The following is an 18,470-nucleotide window of genomic DNA, read 5'->3' as shown; positions in this document are numbered from 1 at the left end:
TGTGGAGATTCTGAAAAGGCTTCTTGGAGCTGTACTATGAGATTTATTACAGTGGCTGCAAATAAGTTCATCAACTCATCAATGAACAAAAAATAGGCCCAGATACTGCTTAAGTCCACTCTTTGTTCTTGAGAAAAAAAGACACAAATAAAACACAAATGCATGCTATCAGGAAAGAGGAGAATATTTGTCACATTTGTTGTGGCAGGTGGGAATTCATCGAATTCATCTAATAGTTATAGAAATTTATGTAGAAATAAGTGGGAAAGAAGAGAGACCAGCTCATATAGCCCATTCTACTCCACTTGGAATGGGGTTTTGATCTGCCCACAAGTCCAGGTGATTCACTTTGATTATGACTTCAGTGTTGTGGTGCAAGCTGTGTAGAAGCAGCAACAGTGGTACTTCTCATGAGGTCATACAGCTTGCCTTGTGGAACATCCTGGGTTACGGAATCAAAGGCTGATGAAAGATCTGTGAAGACTTCCAGAAGTTCTGTGTTGTAATTGTTTTCTTGACAATAAAACAGAATATGATGGTGAATAATATTTGAACACCTGAGCCTAAGAGTTAAGCATGGACTAGTTTTTAACCTGTGGAAAATAGTTGGTCTAATTTTGTAAGTGGTTGGGTGGAACTCTTGTGGAATTTTAAGGAGATGTTGGCAGGAACTAGAATTATGAAGTTAATTAGGACAAAGCATTTGCTAAGGAGAAGAGCCTCCCACTCAGGATAGTGTTGGAGCAGTACACTGTTTCATTGTATCAGAATCATCTAATTTAAAAATGTGCTTCCTGTCCCACCACTGGATCATAACTCTCTGCACAGCAGAACCCAAGAATTTCCATTTTCCCTGGGTACTTGATTGTTTGAGAATTATTGATAAAAACAGGGGAGACTCTCCCAGATGATTTTCTAGCCTTGGTTGATTGAAATGTCCTGGGAAACATGAACTTTTGTGATTTCCTTTGCAGAAGTCATAAAGGTACTGTGTTTTCCAATCTGCATTTGTGTGAGGTTGTAATAGCCTTTAAAATTCTATTGAGAAATATTACTACAATTTTTTCAAATAGCAAAGTTGTGCTCCATAATTGGCATATTAGAGATAGGTCTATTTACTGATACTGTCTGTTAGACTGTATACTGTGAAGTAACTCTTGCTTCCAAAGGCACAAAAAAGTAAAGTCATGGATAACAACTTGGTACACTTGTGCCTGATATAAAGTAAATTGTATGTTTTAGCAGCGATTGACTTATTTATCAAAGATAAGGAAACTTACAGCTTTAATTTCTCTAAGATTTATGGTATGGATAATATCAAGGTTATAGTGCCTCAAGATGGATCAATTACTTATGGATAAATAACTCCTCTTTGACAAGCAAGGGTATTTCTAAATTTCTTTAAACAGCCTTTATGTTAAGAATTGCAAAAGTTATATTTTATTTCTAGTTTTCTACTCCATGCCATCTCTATGTGTATCCCTCCTCCTCTTCTCTACAATTTTTCTGATTGGCAATTACTCACTTGGAGAGCTAAATTTTCATGTTTCCAGCGGCTAAATTTCAATATCTTTCCATTGTGCTTGGCTGATTCATAAATATGTCTTGGGAAAAAATCAAAGATTTAGTAGATCTTAAAAAGTTTTTGGTTTTAAAAATATGTTTACTTTCTTTTCATTATACTGCTTTCTAATAAAATATTGTTCATTATTCTTGATAACATATGTAGCTTTTTAAAAAAAGATTTATTTATTTATTTTATTTCTGTCCCCTTCCTGCCTGCCCCCCCACCCCCCAGTTGTCTCTTCTCTGTGTCTATTTGCTGCATGTTCTTCTTTGTCCACTTCTGTTGTCAGTGGCACGGGAATCTGTGTTTCTTTTTGTTGCATCATCTTGTTTCAGCTCTCCGTGTGTGCAGCACCATTCCTGGGCAGGCTGTACTTTCTTTCGCTCTGGGCAGCTTTCCTTACAGGGTGCACTCCTTGTGCATGGGACTCCCCTACGCGGGGCCACCCCCTGCATGGCAGGGCACTCCTTGCGCGCATCAGCACTACGCATGGGCCAGCTCCACACGGGTCAAGGAGGCCCGGGGTTTGAACCGCGGACCTCCCATGTGGTAGGCGGACGCCCTACCACTGGGCCAAGTCCGCTTCCCATATGTAGCTTTTTAACATTTGTAAATTTCCTTTAGAGAAAAGAATTACATGTTCACATTTTTTTTGTTGTTATTGTTTGTTTTTTAACAGTCTTCAGCTTTATTATTTGGGTTTGATACAGCAAGTTAATTGAATAACTCTGTCTGGCTATTCTGCTATAGAACCAGAAAAGGGACCCTGGCTGGGAGGGAGAAGCACCAGGAATATCTTTTTGATAAGTCATTATATCACTGCCAAATTTATTCTCTGTTGATAAAGGCATAAATGAGATTTATTGTATATTCTGTAGGGAAATATTCAAAGATCCTCAGTAGCAAAAGAAAATTCACTTTCTAGGACCATATTGAGTAAATAGCAACGCATTCGGGAGATCAAAGCATATTTTATGAGTTAATAAAGCTTAATGGATTACCATTTCATATTTCAGAGGCAGTACTTTCTTAAAACCCTGCACATCTGATTCTGAGCCAGGCCAGGTTGAAATTTGACTGTCTGTTACCTGAAACACATAATAATTTGGGTGAATTGTGGTTTCAAAATACAGAAAAAAACTGTCTTTGTAGTTTGCATGCCCTAGTTAGTTATTGGCTACAATTTAATTCAGGGGGATTATTCCCAATAGCACCTCTTCCATTTTTTCCTCTAAATCAATATCCAATGTTTACTTGTGAAGTTTGCTAGTGTTTCATGACACATTTCCAGCTAAAATAATATTGTTTATGGGTTCAATGCAGAAGTAGTCAGAGGATATATCTTTTATCTGTAATGAGCAGGTGTTAAAGGGCCATAATGTTCTCAATAGCTGACAGTGGCCATATGAGTATACAGGGCTGACCAAGTTTAAAAAAGAGAGAATGTAATGAAATGTGCTTAAAACTAGAACTTTACAAAAATGACATGCCTATTATTTTTGATTGTTCAGAAGGTACTCAAATTCTATCTTTGACTCAGAACAAAATATCCCTTTTCCCAGGGTTACTACTCATTTGTCCATTAAAAAAAAATTGGAATAAAGAAGGCATAAAAAAATTCACTGGCCCTTTGAGCATATTTTCATTCTTAGTGGGAATCTACAGTAGCTGCTGGAAATTAAGGAAACTCTTGTTATGAAACATATTCTTTAGGTCATGTCTAAAATGAATTTTTGGTCATTCTTGACCTTCACAGATACACCGAGGAGTTAAAGGATTCGTCCGAGACCTTCAAGGTAACCCAATTGCAAATGCAACTATCTCCGTGGAAGGAGTAGACCATGACGTTACATCTGGTGGGTACCCTTTGCTGTGGTATGGAGGCTCTTGGGTTACACACAGAGCATAGTTACTTATTATCATAATTATAATTATTATAATTACACAGAGCATAGTTACTTATCATAATTATAATTATTATAACAGTCTAAGCAAAAACAATTAAATACTTTGTATCCCTTTATACCCCTTTTCCCCAGCTTTGATCTAGTTAAGTTTTATGAGTGGGCACAGGCCAGGAGAAATTAAACTCAGGATGGCTGCTGTGTTTAGAAATCCAGGTACAGCAGATGGCGCCTTTTCCTCAGCTGTCTCATTCCAGAGACGCAAGCTGGCACCACCCTTTACAGATTCTTTGTAGTTCTTCAGGCAAAGGAAATTGAACTATTTAGAATAAAAATATCAGTGTCTTTTTAGTCTTTCTCAGGGAGAAGTGCTAAGGAGCTGTGAATTGGTGGACAGCAGGAGGGAGCAAAAGAAATGGCAAAGAAGATAACTATTAGCAGTTGTGCCTAGGATTTCTCATACATTTCTTCATTTAATCCTTATAATAAATCAATTTCTTACTCATGAAGAAAATGAGCCTCAGAGAAGTTAAATGACTTATTCAAAGTTAAACAGGATGTGACAGCCTTGAGGTGTAATGTTAGTTATTATTAGGCTTAGAGCCCTATTTCCAGTTTTCCAGTTTGGGGAAAATGATGTATTTTCCTGGAAATTCCATTTGCTCTTTTTAATAAACTTCTATCGAGTTCACTTTAGCTTAACTGCCATTTCTTGGGCTCTTTTCAACAACAACAACAACAACAATTTACATTCAGCTATGAACTCTGCATATTTCCAGACCTTATAATTAATTAACCTTTAACCTACTTCCCAAACCACTCCATACCAGTATGTCTTTCTTAATCTCCACATCTTGGATTTTTAAAAAATCCTTAACATGCATCTTACAAAGCTCCATTTATTGATTCATTCAAAGAATATTTATCATTAACCTACTAAGTGCCAGCAGACCTTCCCAACCAATATACCAGAATCTGCCAAGATATTGCTCCCCTTAATTCTGCTTGCAGGGATGTCCGAAAGATAGAGCCCAGGTCTTTGTGCCCTCTGGTCAAAAGAAGGCTCTTCTATTTCTTAACCTCAGTGTGCCATACAATTATTATTTTCTCTGCATTCCATGATATGAAAAGTCTAGGAAATGCATATAGATAGAAAAGAGAAGAAATCTGAGGAGTGGAACTCTAGGCTACTCCAGCTTTTTTATTATAGGGTTGTGAGGAGGAACTGTCAATTGGAACTAAGGTAGAAGCCAGGTGAAAAGTGTTTCAAGGAGAGAATGATGAAACGTATCAAGTAAGATGAAGTTTCTGAATGAATCATTAGATTTGGCAGCCTGGAGGATCTTGATAAAATCTGTTTTAGTGGGGTAGAGTGGATCCAGGAGTGAATGGGAGGTTGATATTAGCAAAAAAGAGTATTGACAAATCTTTCCAGAAACTTTGCAAAAGAACAATTGCAGAGAAGTGGGGTCCTAGCTGAAGAGAAATGTGTCTAGAGGAAGATTGGAAGATGTGGTGATAGGGTTATATATATTTTTTCTGATTGTTTCCTTTTCACAGTGAAATAAGATGGTTCAGTTGAGACTGAGGAGGAACAGGCTGTGTTAGGTGTGTTAGGTGTGTTAGGAACAAGGGAAAGTATGAAGTGTCCCTTAGGACCTGGCTACTCAAAGTAGCTCCCTACCAGCAGCTTTGACATCATCCCAAAGCAGAATTCCAGGTCCTACCCCAGAACTATTGGATCAAAAATCTACATGTTACCAAGATCCAAGTGATTGGCATGCACATAAATTTGAGGATCCAGGAAAATGAAGAGTGCCTGGTCCTGGGATACATGGAAGGAAGGTAGAACAGTGTGATGACCCACTTGGTGTTTAGGAATTGGAGATAAATCAGCGTGGATGTGTTTTCTCCAGCAATTTGCAGTCACATGGGGCCAGAGGCAGAGTAGAGAGAGAGCTGGAAATATCTAAGATTGGTTGATTGCCAGGAATGTACCGCCATGTTTAAAGAGCAAATGAAATGCAGGCATATGCATGAGAATGATTATAATGGTGGGCCACATAATCTAGTCCAGGTTAGAAAGGAACTATGGACATGTGGGGAGTGAAAGAGAGTGAAATGTAACTCTGCTTTGCTTAAGAATTCTCTGAAGAAGTTGTTGAAAATGCAGTTCCTAGAAGGTATTCCAGACAAATATATATAGAATCTTCAGAAATCTAAATTTCTAACAAATGCTTTAAGGAATTCCGAGGAGGCTATCTTTGGGAATTTCATCAAATTCCACATACATTACTTTAAAAATAGAGACTCAAATAAAGTTGAACTGATGTATATTGGGAATTTTTTAGATGTAGTAATTATGCATTTCACATTTGTATCTTGTGATTTGATGTTCTGTTTCCCTTTAGCAAATGACGGTGATTACTGGAGGTTACTTGTACCTGGAAACTATAAACTTACAGCCTCAGCTCCAGGTTATCTGGCAATAACAAAGAAAGTAGCAGTTCCTTATAGCCCTGCTGTTGGGGTAAGTAATTATAATAATAATTTAGATTTATAAAGAATTTACCATGTCTCAGGCTTATTTAAGTGATTTATATGTAATCTTCATAACAACCCTATGAAGTAGGTAACATTATTAACTCCATTTAACAGATGAGAAAACCTGAGGCCCAGGGAAGTTGCCCAAGCTCTCCTTGGATGATTTAATGCCACTCAATGTGAAATCCTGTTACCATTTCTCAATTTTCCAAGTGATTCACAGCAAGAAAATCAAATAAAAGTTAAAAAAGTTCAGCACTTATTTGCTGATCTTGATTTCAATCTAAATGGGGTTCTGTTCCATTAATCTTTTTATGTCTAACACCAGGGACAGTGCCTTAATAAATATTTGAACAAATAATGATGCCTGCAAGGTAATTTTAGATATTAACTAAATATTTATTAAGCACCTACTCTGAGCAAGGCTCTCTGTGTTAAGCACTATAAAAATCTAAATCTTTGAAGCAGAACAACTTAATGTTGCTGTGAAGGTGATGGTAATGAGACCAAAGCTTTTGTAAGAGCAGTATTTTACTATTTTCTTAGTGTTACATAATGGATCCTTGGGACAGCCTACAGGATTTCCAATCATAACACTGATTTAAAAGAATTTATTAAATTTTTGTTGATGCATCTGAAGTTTGCAGCCATTTTCTTTTTGTTTTTTGCAAACAAAATATCTTGTTTTTTAAACTGGTGCTTTGGTTTTGATTGTGTAGATGTATATGTTAGACTGTATATATGTTAAAATCAGGAAGTAAATTTGGGCAAATGAAATCTGGGAAAAAGTAGCTCTAGAAACAGGTTGCGAAAAGTTCAACTAGTTGCACCTTAGCCTCTCTGACATGGGAATTAAAGGATGGTGGTGAATGTAATCACATTCCTAAGAAACTATGGGTATAACTGACTAAATCAAGGAGCTCTTAGTTCCATTTGGAATGAGGGAATAAGTATCCAGGGGGTCTGAGAAGGATTGGAGGCTGGGGGCTACGTATTGTGAATGGCCCATTTCGTAGACATGTATGGGTCTCTGCAGACCCGGAGAATACACCTTGTTCACAAGAAGAGTTGAGTTCCTGGGTCACTGACCTCTGCTGTGATTTGGAAATGCATGTGATTCCATCAGTTACTTTAACAGACTCAAGACACTTGAATCTATTAAAAGAAATAGAACTTTGTGGTTTGGGGCACCAGGACACTGAACTGCATGCTTCATATTCCCGTGGTTATTAGGAGAAAATTCAAAGTTGAGAGGAAAAACTCATTGCATAGTCAAAGGCAGAAAACTAATTATAAGTTACATCTTTTTAGGGAACAAAAAGACTAGGGCATAAGATTTTGTTGAACCAAGTGCCTTTAAATAATCCTACAAAGATATTAGATCAAAGCTCATTTCAAGCATAATGACTTTTGATTTTTTTTCCTGAAGGTACTGTTTTGTCTACCATTAGAGATTTTTTAGCGTTTACTTAAATTCAGATGGATGTCTTGAGCTTGTTCTACAGTTGCTCTTATTTTTTAAATTTCAGTTTCTAAAATGACACATCCAGTTTGATACTTTTCCTTGATTTTCTCCTTTAGGTTGATTTTGAACTGGAGTCATTTTCTGAAAGGAAAGAAGAGGAGAAGGAGGAATTGATGGAATGGTGGAAAATGATGTCAGAAACTTTAAATTTTTAAAAAGGCTTCCACTTAGCTACTTTTAATCTATCATATATTAGGTAGTATGATGTAAGGTGGCCATTTTCTTTTAGATTTTGTGCAGTTAATATTTAACATTGATTTATTTTTAGTCATTAAGTATTAATTGGCATTACTTAAAATGCATAATTAGACTCTTAGGTAAAAATATAAGATTCTCTTATATAACATTCACTTTCTTAAATATATTAAGTGGAAGACTAGAAAAGATTTAAGTGAACTTGCCAGCTTAAGCTTAAAAGCAATATTCCACGTGTTATTTGCAGTACAGAACTTTTTGAGTAATAATAGCTCTTAAAAATTAGTGAATTCCTTCTAATATAGTTAGTGACAATGTCACATGAATGCCATTGAAAAGTCAACAGATACAGCTTGGGATTGTGAGCACTATACTGCAAGAATTAAATAATTCAGTGTAAATTTTCACTTATATCTTATGCTAACTAGCTCTATAAGCATGATCTTGTTAATGCATTTCGAAGGGAAGAAAATGTAAATGTTTACCAAGAATTTTTACAGAAGGAATGAAAATTGACTTTTTGCTTGTACATATAAGGGTAATACAATTATAATATTTAGCCTGTTAACTTTACTTCAAGGTTTAGGTTTTTTGCTTGGTTGTAGATTGTTCCAGAATTGCATTCTGAATGATTAAAAGTAAAAAAAAAAAAAAATCCCCTTGTTGTGTATTTTAATGTTCTATGATTTTTGGTTTAGTGTTGTGGTCAAATGATAAAAAAAATGTTTCCTTAATAGTGGCTTCTCATTTGTCCACCCTCTACCTTTTAAAATTTGTTAAGTGCCTGCTGTATGTAAAGCATTGTGCAGGCCCTGTATGCATTGTGGTAGAAAAAATATTTTGATTCCATGAATCTTATGAACTGGTTGTGGAGGCAGAGATTAAATACACAAAATAATATGTAATTATGCATTGTGGTGAGTAAATGACAGGAAAGAATAGAGGGCTGAGGGAATGAATGACAGAGTAACTTAGAGTGGATAAGGTTGGTCAGGGATGGCTCAATGAGTGTGAATATAAACCAAGACCTAAAGTGTAAGTAGGAGAGAGTGATGCAAAGTGATGAGTATAGAGAGAGTGTAGTACACTGTGTGTGTGGTAGGAGGTGATCAATGTTCCAGGCACAGATTTTTGTTAAAATAGAACTAACTTCTGTAATAACTGACCTCAAAATAAATAACAGCTTAAACACAATAGAAGGATACTTCTTGCTTAGGTAACTGTACAGGGCAAAAGATAGAAAAGATGGGTTAGTTTTCTCCCTGTAGTCATTCCAGGAACCAGACCAACAGAAGCTCTGTCCTCTTCTACACATGACCACCAAAGTCACACTGGGGTTCATCTATATTCCAGCTAGTGGGAAACCAGAAAAGGCAGAGAGGGGCAAGTGGAGGATGTTTTATGGGCCAGGTCTGGAAATGGTATACATTCACTTCTGCTCATATTACCTTGGCTACAACTTTATCCCTTGGCCACAGAAATTGCAAAGGAGTCTGGGAAATGTATTCTAGCAGGGCTGCCAGGTAAATGAGATGAATATGGACACTGTTGAACATCTAACAGTCTCTGCCATATGGAAGGTGCAAAGGCATTGGGGTAGTAAAGAACGTGGCTTGCTGGAGGACTGAAAGGATGAAATGACTAGAAGAGAGATATGAGAGGTGGAAGTAAAGCCCAGGGAAGGACAATATCATGCAGAGTCTTGTAAACCAGAACTGACAACTTAGTATTTTGTTTTTACAATCGCTGAATGTTTATAAGCCAGAAGGGACATAATTTATGTTTTAAACATCCTTTTGGTTGCTGTGTAGAGATGGAAACAAGGAGATCAGTCAGGCAATGTTTTAGCTTTCCAGCTGCTAAAACAAACAGCATAAAATACGTTGGTTAACAACAGGATTTATTCACTCACAGTTTCAGAGGCTAGAAAGCTTGCTTCCTTCCAGGTTCAGTATTTTCTGGATGGCCAGCAATCTTTGGGATTCCTTGCTTTTCCATCACATGGCCTTGCACATGGCAGCATCTTCTCTTTATCTTCTGGGTTCCATTGACTTCAGCTTCTGGTTGCTCCCTGTGGCTTCTTTTCTCTGTTTGGATTTCATTCTGTTTATAAAGGACACCATTAATCCAGATTAAAGCCCAGTCTGATTCAGTTCAATTTTAACTGAAGTGACACCTTCAAGAGAGCCTGTTTACTATGGCTTTCACCAGAGCAAGGATCAAGACCAAGAACATTTCCAAACTGAGGTACATAATTCAATTCACCACAGGAAGGTACTGCCAAGATTCAAAAGATGGATGACTTGCATCAGGTCCTGCAGTAAGAAAGAAGCAAGTGGGTTTGTGATATCTGTCAGAGGTAGAATTGACAAATCTTGATGATAGATTGGATAATATGAGGGAAGGCAGGTGTTAAGGATGAGAATGTTTTATAACTTGAGCAATTGGGTAAATGGCATGTGGATTATTGGAGAAGACTGGAAGAGGTGGAAACACAAATTTCAATATAAGATATGTTAAGCTTGAGAAGCTATGGTTATGAGATTGGCAAATGGAAGTGTTAAGTATGTGGTTGGATATTCATATTTGAAGCTCAGAAAAGAGGGTTGAGACTGGATATATAGATTTGCATGTAACTGGCATATAGATAGGATGACCTTATAATTTAATCAGACAAACTGGGGCACTTTTGAGTATGTAAGTGGCACAATTAATTATGCCAGGAAAACAGGTATTATCTGGAACTGTATGGGGAAAATTTGGGCAGAGGGTCACCTACATATAAATGGTATTTAAAGCTATGAGAATAGAAAAGAAAACTAAGACTAGTACCGAGCTCTGAAGAACTTCAGAGTTTTACCCCTTGGTTTTACTTTGGACCAAGTAATAATCTAGACTATGCTGCTGTAACAAGCAACCCCAAATCTCAGTGTTGTAACATAGCAATGATTTATTTTTCATTCATGAGATGTAGTTGCACGTAACTTTCCAGGAAACAAGTCCGATGTATAGTGACTCAGCAATATTGAATGCTTCAACCTTGTGGTTCTGCCATCCTAACACAAGTTTTCCTTCCTCTCTTCTCTTGGTCACAGGAAATGATAACTTGAGCCATTTTTGGCCACAGCTCATTGGTTAGAACTAGTCACATGGCCTTGTTTAGCTGCAGTTATTGGTCAACAGCACTATCACTACTGTAGTCCTTCCTTCTGGCCCCCAACTTGCCTTTGCTCCCCTTTTCCAAATATAAGATTTACCCAAACCTTTCCATAAGGGAAGGGAGGCAACATCCAATCATGGCTTTGTGTTTCTAGTTGGAGACCTTTGAATGATCCCATGGCAGTCTCTAGATCAGATCTGCATGGGACCACTCTTGCTCCAGAGATCTATGCACTAAGAAAGTCAAATTATATGCATCCCTCACATCCAATATGCAATAGTGGAATAGGGTCAAGATAACATCAATACATGCTCTCACTTGGAAGAGTGAAGAATGAGAGGTGCATAACACTGGTTGGCAGCAATTCTGAAGTCTTGCCAATTGGATGTTTTATAGGCCTCCTCTTTGGAGGTGGAGAATGTTTCTAAGTTCAGACTTGCTTCTGAATTCTGGGATGAGCTACCTTCTCTCATTGTTTGCCACAGCCCTGGCTTTGCCCTTTTGAACTCTTTCTCAATCATTCGCTTAGGACCTAAGCTGATGGACGCCATACCCTGCATAGCCGCACCATTTGGAATAAAGGACCTCCCAAGTCACTGCCACATAGGAGTGACACTAGAGAACCAAGTGTAGATTTTCCATTGCAGTGGCATGGAGGTGACACATGCAAGCTCTTCTCATATTTCCTTGACTAAGACTAGACATGTGACCTTGCATAATTGTACAAAAAACTGGAAATGTTGAGGAACAAGTGAAATATATATTTCTACTATAGGGCCATACAGACCAAGGCAACTATTCATTAAGCTATGGGAAGTGAGATCCTCATTTCATGTAGTCTAGCCCTTGTGACTATTTACTATGATACAAGATTGCAAAAGCTCCCCATTTGGTCATGCTCTTTTGACCAAATGAAGGATCTATAACTGAGTGCTGTTGGGCAAGAAACACCTTGTCTTCATGTGTCTCTGTTGAAGTATTTCTGCTCGAATAAGACTATTGAACTGTTGTCCTACCCCTCACTCACTGCTTCTCACAGAGAAGTCACTTATCTAATTGTTGGCCTATAACAAGTGAGTTAATTGGATGAGGCAAATCTAGCAAAGGACTGTAAATGTCCCTTATTCTGCCCTTCTTTGTCCCAGACAAAGGTAGTTCCAAATTCTCCCTTGGGTCCTTGGGTCCCTTGAGGTAGACTTGGGTGTATGCGTTGAGATGGAATAGAGAGAGATGTGGGCACAGAACACTGATAGATTATTTGGTCCATAGATCTAACATCATTTTCTTCAATTAGCTTATCAGTGATAAGCTAAGAATTTAACCTCAGTCTGTCAGTTTTCTATGTTTTATTTTTCAATTGGTTCTGAACTCAGGAGTGGAAGAAAGGGTATTAATTATATGTTGAATTCCTAAAATCTGTAAGAAGTACAATACTGTAGGTATGGCCATCTTTGTAAAAGTAAAGCAGGACCGGTGCCTCCATCATTTTGAATACTGTACCTGTCTTAATACAGTATAACATCATACTGAGATTTCTGGAGGTTTTGTCCCCCTGCTGCCTAACTCCTAAAATTAGCATACTTGCAAACTCTGAATTAATGTTTTTGATTTTGTTTGGCACTGAAGGTTAGATCAGGCAAGGATATGGGGCCTGTAAGAGCTGAGGGCAAACAGATTATGGAATGCAGGGCCAACTTGTTTTAGGTAACAAAAATCAGAAATGGAGAGGGCCAGGTAATTAATGTTGATGAAATAAGAAACATATTTAGAACTTTGATTTTTCTCTCTGAATTGGCAACAAAAATCAGACACATTACTATAGTAGAAATAACTAATCTCAACCTGTATTTTGATTTCCAATTCTTCTCATAAACAAAGGTAAACATTACTAGAGAGGGGAATTAAGAACTTGGATTCTCACCCTATTTTTAAAAAGATAGCTTCTCAAATTTTTCTATTATTTGGTATGGTGGGAGTTTAGAAAAAACAATAATTTGTTCCAACATATGATTCAACTTCTCTTTTCAAAATTCTTAGAAGGATTGTGTTCTGTGATTAGGACTGGACAGCATTTGGAGTTTCTGCCTCTGAAATGTCAAAATAGAATATTCCTGGACTTTTATGTCTCACCTCATGAATTTGCTACCTCATGGTTTTCTGTTTTTAGTTCTATAGATACTTAGAAATGCTCTGATTCTTTATCCTTTATTTTTTTCTACTAGACAATCAGTCACTGAAGCAACTTAATTATAGCATGAGTTTCTGTTATATTGTATAACTCTAGTTTTATGTGATTAATTAAATCATTGCAAAATTCTTGAGATTCAGTGTTTTTAAAAACAGGGCAGAATTGGCTTAGCTGGGTGAAGGGTCATCAGAGCCACTCAAGCTCTTATAGAATATAATCCATAATAATGAGTCAGAAAAGCAAAATTGCCTTGATGAAGCTTATTTGGAAATTTTTGTGATTCCAGGGGTCACAAGGCTGTCAATTTTTGTTTTCAGCACTTTCTTCTACCAGAAGTAGTTATTAACCTATTGTGGATCTTTTAGTATTGTATCCTGTTCCTTTTCCTTTCAGTATTCTTTTCTTTTGAAGATTCATTCAGCAGTTACTGAATGTTCATCTGTGCTCTCTACCAGGGATTCAAAGGTGAATAGCTCATTAACATGATCAGTGGCCGTTGCCGTCATCATGGTCATTGTTATCATTATCGTTCTCACCGATACTGAGCATGTATTTTGTGCCACAATCTGTGCTAGGTACATGAAATATATTATTTTGAAATTTCCCTATGATATCCGAGGTCAGAATTATTGTAGTATTCCTATTTAACAGATGAAGAGACAGCCTCAGAATTTAAGTTAAAATTTTCACTTCACATAACTGGAACTGGCAGATCAAGATTAAAACTCATGTCTTACTGACTCCAAGTTCATTCTGTTTCCACTTTACCTTACTACTTGAGCATGACTTGGAAAGAAACACACTTTTTTTGATTAAACATATCTTTGTTTTCTTTTTTTCTGGCTAGTTCACATAAGATGGTTGCTGTAATTTGGGTTTCCAGGGAATATTTATTGCCTATTCTGAAAGAAGCCACTTTAAAGAGAATTTTGAAACACTTCTCAAATAAAAGCAGTAAGTCCCTGATTTATAGCTTCTTGCTACGTGGAAGTGCTGTGAATCCAGTTCCCTGTGGGCCTGTTAATGTTTGGTTCAGTGTTATGATTGGCCCTGACATCAGTGTCATAGAGATACATGTTTCAGAATTAACCATGGCACGGTCAGTAGCTTATAGTGGAGCAGGGCAGGTGCAGAGGGGAGGGCCTGGATTCCAACTGCCTCCTACTCCCCCACTTCCCTCATGTAGTGTGGGGTTTCCTGGGAAGCTGACCAAGCTACAGGCTCTGGTTTCAGAAACTGTCTGGAAGTATTAGTCAGTGCAAACTGCACCAAGGGTGCTGTGGGAATGTCCAAAATGCAGTATCAGGGGTCCTGAAGTCAGGTACGAAATTGATGTAAACCATACTTGATAACAAAGAAACATTGACGCTTAGCATCAAAGAGGTTATCCATGCTTAGTGAGACTTCTACCCCTGGACAAAGATTCAAGGTCAGTGTACAATCCTAGGAGGAAGACTGATAAGGAGGAGCCCATGGTACAACATAGTACATGAATAAATATGTATAAAGCTCTTAGAAAATTGTCTGACAGGTAGAAAATGCTTTTAAAAAATTCAATTACTATTATTATTACTCAAAATGTGTTATATGTTTTATTACTATTACTAATTACCATTAGGTAAGTTATGAGACTAGAAACTGGGCCAATGGCAGAAACCCAGGTAAAAGACCCACTGGTGGGACTAGTGCTTGGAAATGAGGTGAAAACTTAGTTTTCAGAAGATGGATGGTGTAATATTGGGCTGTAGATAAAAGTCTTGGAGCTGTTTAAATAACCCTTGTGTTAGTTTCAGAGAATTACAGTTTACTTGAGTCTACTGGTAATGTTTAGTGGGGGAGTAGCAATAAAGAAGCAAAAGGAATTCGTCAGTGATAATTTTAAGTGTCAACTATATAGTATTTGAATTACTAAAAAATTATTTAAAATAATTATTTGTACTTTTTCTATTCACTGATGGATTTAATGGGGAACCTTTTCATATTAAGGCCAGAATGATAATGACAAATGAAAAAAAGAGAAAAATCATAAGTGGTTTATACTTCATGACCTGCAAGATTAGACTCCAAACTTCATTGCGAAAAACTGCTTTGAACAGTTGGCGTTTCTGAAATGTTATCATTTAAATGTCCATGTGAGGAAAAGAGTAGTGGAAGTGGAGAAATTTGTTCAGAAGCTCTGAGTAATTGGAATGTGTTAGTCTATACACAGATATTTGTTGAAAGAATGAATGCACATTGAGAGATGAAGGAGAATTCGATGGAAGGTTAACAACATAGTGTTGAATAAATATGTTTCAACCTATAGATGAAATCAGAGCCCTAGCAACAGGAAGCAATTTGACATTTTTTGAAAACTTATTGAGAAGAGCACACTTACTGATGAAATAGATATAACCCTGTCCTTTTAAACTTTATAAGCGCTCAAAAATTAACCTACTGCAATTGCTGCAAAATGGAGAGAAATATGGTCTTTTTCATATTTCTTTCTACAATATGATTTTTTCAGAATTAAACTGTTACTGACTCTGTGTCTTAAACCTGACCTGGCAGAAATCCTATTCATGGACTTAAGAACATTGACTAATAGGATATTTAATGAAGTACTAAGAAATCACTTGTTGATTACCATAAAACAAAACATTACACATGTACAAAATATGTAAACCTGAAAATGATACATTTTGTTTTGATTGCTGAATCAGTGTTTGGGTTAGTCAAGTTTCGTGAGTTTGAATATCATGATAATATGTTCTTATTGCCCTGATTAGATGACTTACAATTTTCCAGTCAAACCTCTGGCTAAAACTGCTGCTTCTTTAGCCTACATTTACACAAATATTTATTCTAGAAATTCCTAAAAAATCAGCTCCTGACACTACCAGACCCAATTCTATTCTCCACCCTTGGAATGAAAGTATCTGAAATAAACTGGCCGTAGTCATTTGCCTACAGCTACCCTTTGCTCTAGAAACGTCACCGCTGCTTTACTCCTGTGTTTATTTTAAACCTTAAATTTGAAGAGCAAGATGGTGAGAATATTGTATCGAGTCTAACCAGGGCTTTGTAAATTTGTTGCCATGGCTTATCTGGCTAAATGAACCAGTCCTGTGGGATTTACGGTCTGGTAAGGGAAGATTAAAGTGGTGGGTGGTACAGCATTCTTTGCTTAAGACCTAAAATACATTTCCTTGTGCATTAAATACAAGAAGGCATTTCAAAGCCAAGTATGTGTGTAATTAAAGTAAGAAAGTACCAACTTCATGTGCACACCTCAAGGTCCCGACTGCCACATGTGGTCTTTTGTCAGTCCACAAGAGGTGCCAATAAATACACCGAGCTGACAGGCAGGTGTGAAAAGAGAGATTAGATAGTGGAGTTTCGGCTAAGTGTATTGCCAAGGGAGCAGTCCTGCAGGCTCCTGCCTGCCCCTGTTGGTCGTGCTAGATCTTCCTTTTATTCTCACATGCACAGTGAGGACATGACCATCAAAGCACAAGTCTCTAAGCTCTCGTTTTTTTAACTGAGGTAGTTGTGAACTACTCATCCATATAAGCTGGGTATAGCCTACTTAGAGGAGTGGCTAGCATGCCCGATATTGACATCCCAGATTCTTTGGGATTGTACTGAAACAAAAAAATTGAAAAACAGAAAATCAGTTTTCCCCCAGGAGACATGTTCAAACGCATTATCATAATTTTTGAATTTTTGCAACATAAAATGCGATGCCCATTTCTCTTGCATTTTCGACTTTCTGTTTTCTTAGTCTCTCAGATACTTTGTCACAAGCTTCCCTAAATTCTCCTTGCCTCTCTTCTTTCCTTCTCTGCAGTGTCCTCCATCTTTGCTCTTTTGCAGTCTCTCATTTAGATCTGGACCTCTCTGGGTCATGGCTGTGTTTAGCCAGGAAGGCGGCTGAGGTCAGGGGGCATAGACTCTCTCTTCTCCTCCTTCCCACAGCCATACCTATTGAAGGGGCTTTCCTCAGAAAGGATCTTTAGCCCCAGCCTCTTTCTGGGCAGCTTGCTCCCTGGACAATCCTCCTCCACCTCCTTCACAACCCTTGGTACTCCCAACCTCAGCTCTTATATCAAGATCCCAGGTCCTAACTCTGGGGTCTGCCCTGACCTATCGGAAATCAGGTATCCAGACCATAAAATAAATTTAATAAAAAATTAGACTTCTTCCCTCTGTATTGGAAAATATGAGAAACTGCAGTCAAACTAATTAAAAATCAGGAAGGATTAAAGCAAGACCAGGTGGTTTGGTGGAGAAGAAAGAGCACTGGATTGGGTTAGAAGACACCCCCCCCCCCCCAAAAAAAAAAAAAAGCAACAGTTGCAGCTCGTCAAACTCAGGCTGGGTGAGCTTGGGTACCTTGCGGAAATTCAGACTTCTCAGATTTAAGTAGAAGATGGTATGGCTGCTATCAAGATCCTTACTGAAGTTCATTTCCACATCATTTCATAAATCTACAAATGGGAAATTTCCTGCAGAATGTAAGGGACGGCCAGAATGGAAGGCACCCTAAAATCTTTTAGTTGCAATATTGTGTTTTGGTTTAAATGAATCTTGAATAGGAAATAGCTTTGTACTGGTCAACCAAATCTGGCAATTAAAAAAACAGCTATGATTCTTAAATATCAGTAACATTGACCCCTTCAACAAGACAAAGCAATCAGGTCCTTAGAAATGCTTCCCCCTATCACCGCACCCCTCATGGACCGAATCTCAGGAATATAGAGAAGCCCTTGAGTTTGCTGTAACAATTTTGGGTAGAGGAATCAGTGAAATTTGAGCTGATTTTGGGGGACAGAAACAAGGGAAAAAGGAAGCAAGGGATTTATGGTCGGTGACAGATAGCTGATGCTCTGAGTTTAACTATATACTATTTTTTAAAGTTTTTTTTATTTTATTAGTGAGGTTGTAGGTTTACAGAAATATCATGGAGAAAGTACATAGTCCCAAATATACCCTGTGGTAGTTTGAACCTGAATGTACCCCCAGAAAAACATGTCTTAAGCAGAATACATTTGTAGTGGGTGTGAACCCATTGTAAGTAGGACCTTTTGATGAGGTTATTTCAATTGAGGTGTGGTCTAGCCCAATAAGATGGGTCTTACTAATATTACTGGAGTCCTTTATAAGTGGAATGAAGTTCAGACGAAAGCCATGGAAAGCAAGGAGCTGAATATGAATGGAACCCAGAAGAGAAAAGAGAGACCAGGAGATGCCACCATATGCCTTGGCATGTGACAGAGGAGTCAAGGATCACTGTCAGCCAGCCCCAAAATGCCAGTCTTGGGAAGAAAGCATTTCCTTGAAGACACCTTGATTTGGACTTTTAGCCTCAAAAGCATGGACAAATAAATTCCCGTTGTTTAAGCAGC

At 37.6% G+C, this 18,470-nt stretch overlaps 1 protein-coding gene across 1 annotated transcript in view; it reads left to right on the top strand.

The window, feature by feature from the left end:
• CPE (carboxypeptidase E) overlaps positions 1–8,390 on the top strand; it is a 141,700-nt gene extending 133,310 nt beyond the window's left edge. Inside the window, exons 7-9 of the mRNA XM_058275000.2 lie at positions 3,324–3,423; positions 5,883–6,001; positions 7,597–8,390. Coding sequence (XP_058130983.1) covers positions 3,324–3,423; positions 5,883–6,001; positions 7,597–7,695 — 318 coding nt within the window. The 3' untranslated portion in view covers positions 7,696–8,390. The remainder of the gene's footprint in view (positions 1–3,323; positions 3,424–5,882; positions 6,002–7,596) is intronic.
• Positions 8,391–18,470: the final 10,080 nt, after the last annotated feature.

This window comes from Dasypus novemcinctus, chromosome 1 (assembly GCF_030445035.2).
Source record: "Dasypus novemcinctus isolate mDasNov1 chromosome 1, mDasNov1.1.hap2, whole genome shotgun sequence".
Classification (NCBI taxonomy): Eukaryota; Metazoa; Chordata; class Mammalia; order Cingulata; family Dasypodidae; genus Dasypus; species Dasypus novemcinctus.
Note: the sequence above shows the minus strand (reverse complement) of the source record. Positions and strands in the feature narration are given on the sequence as shown.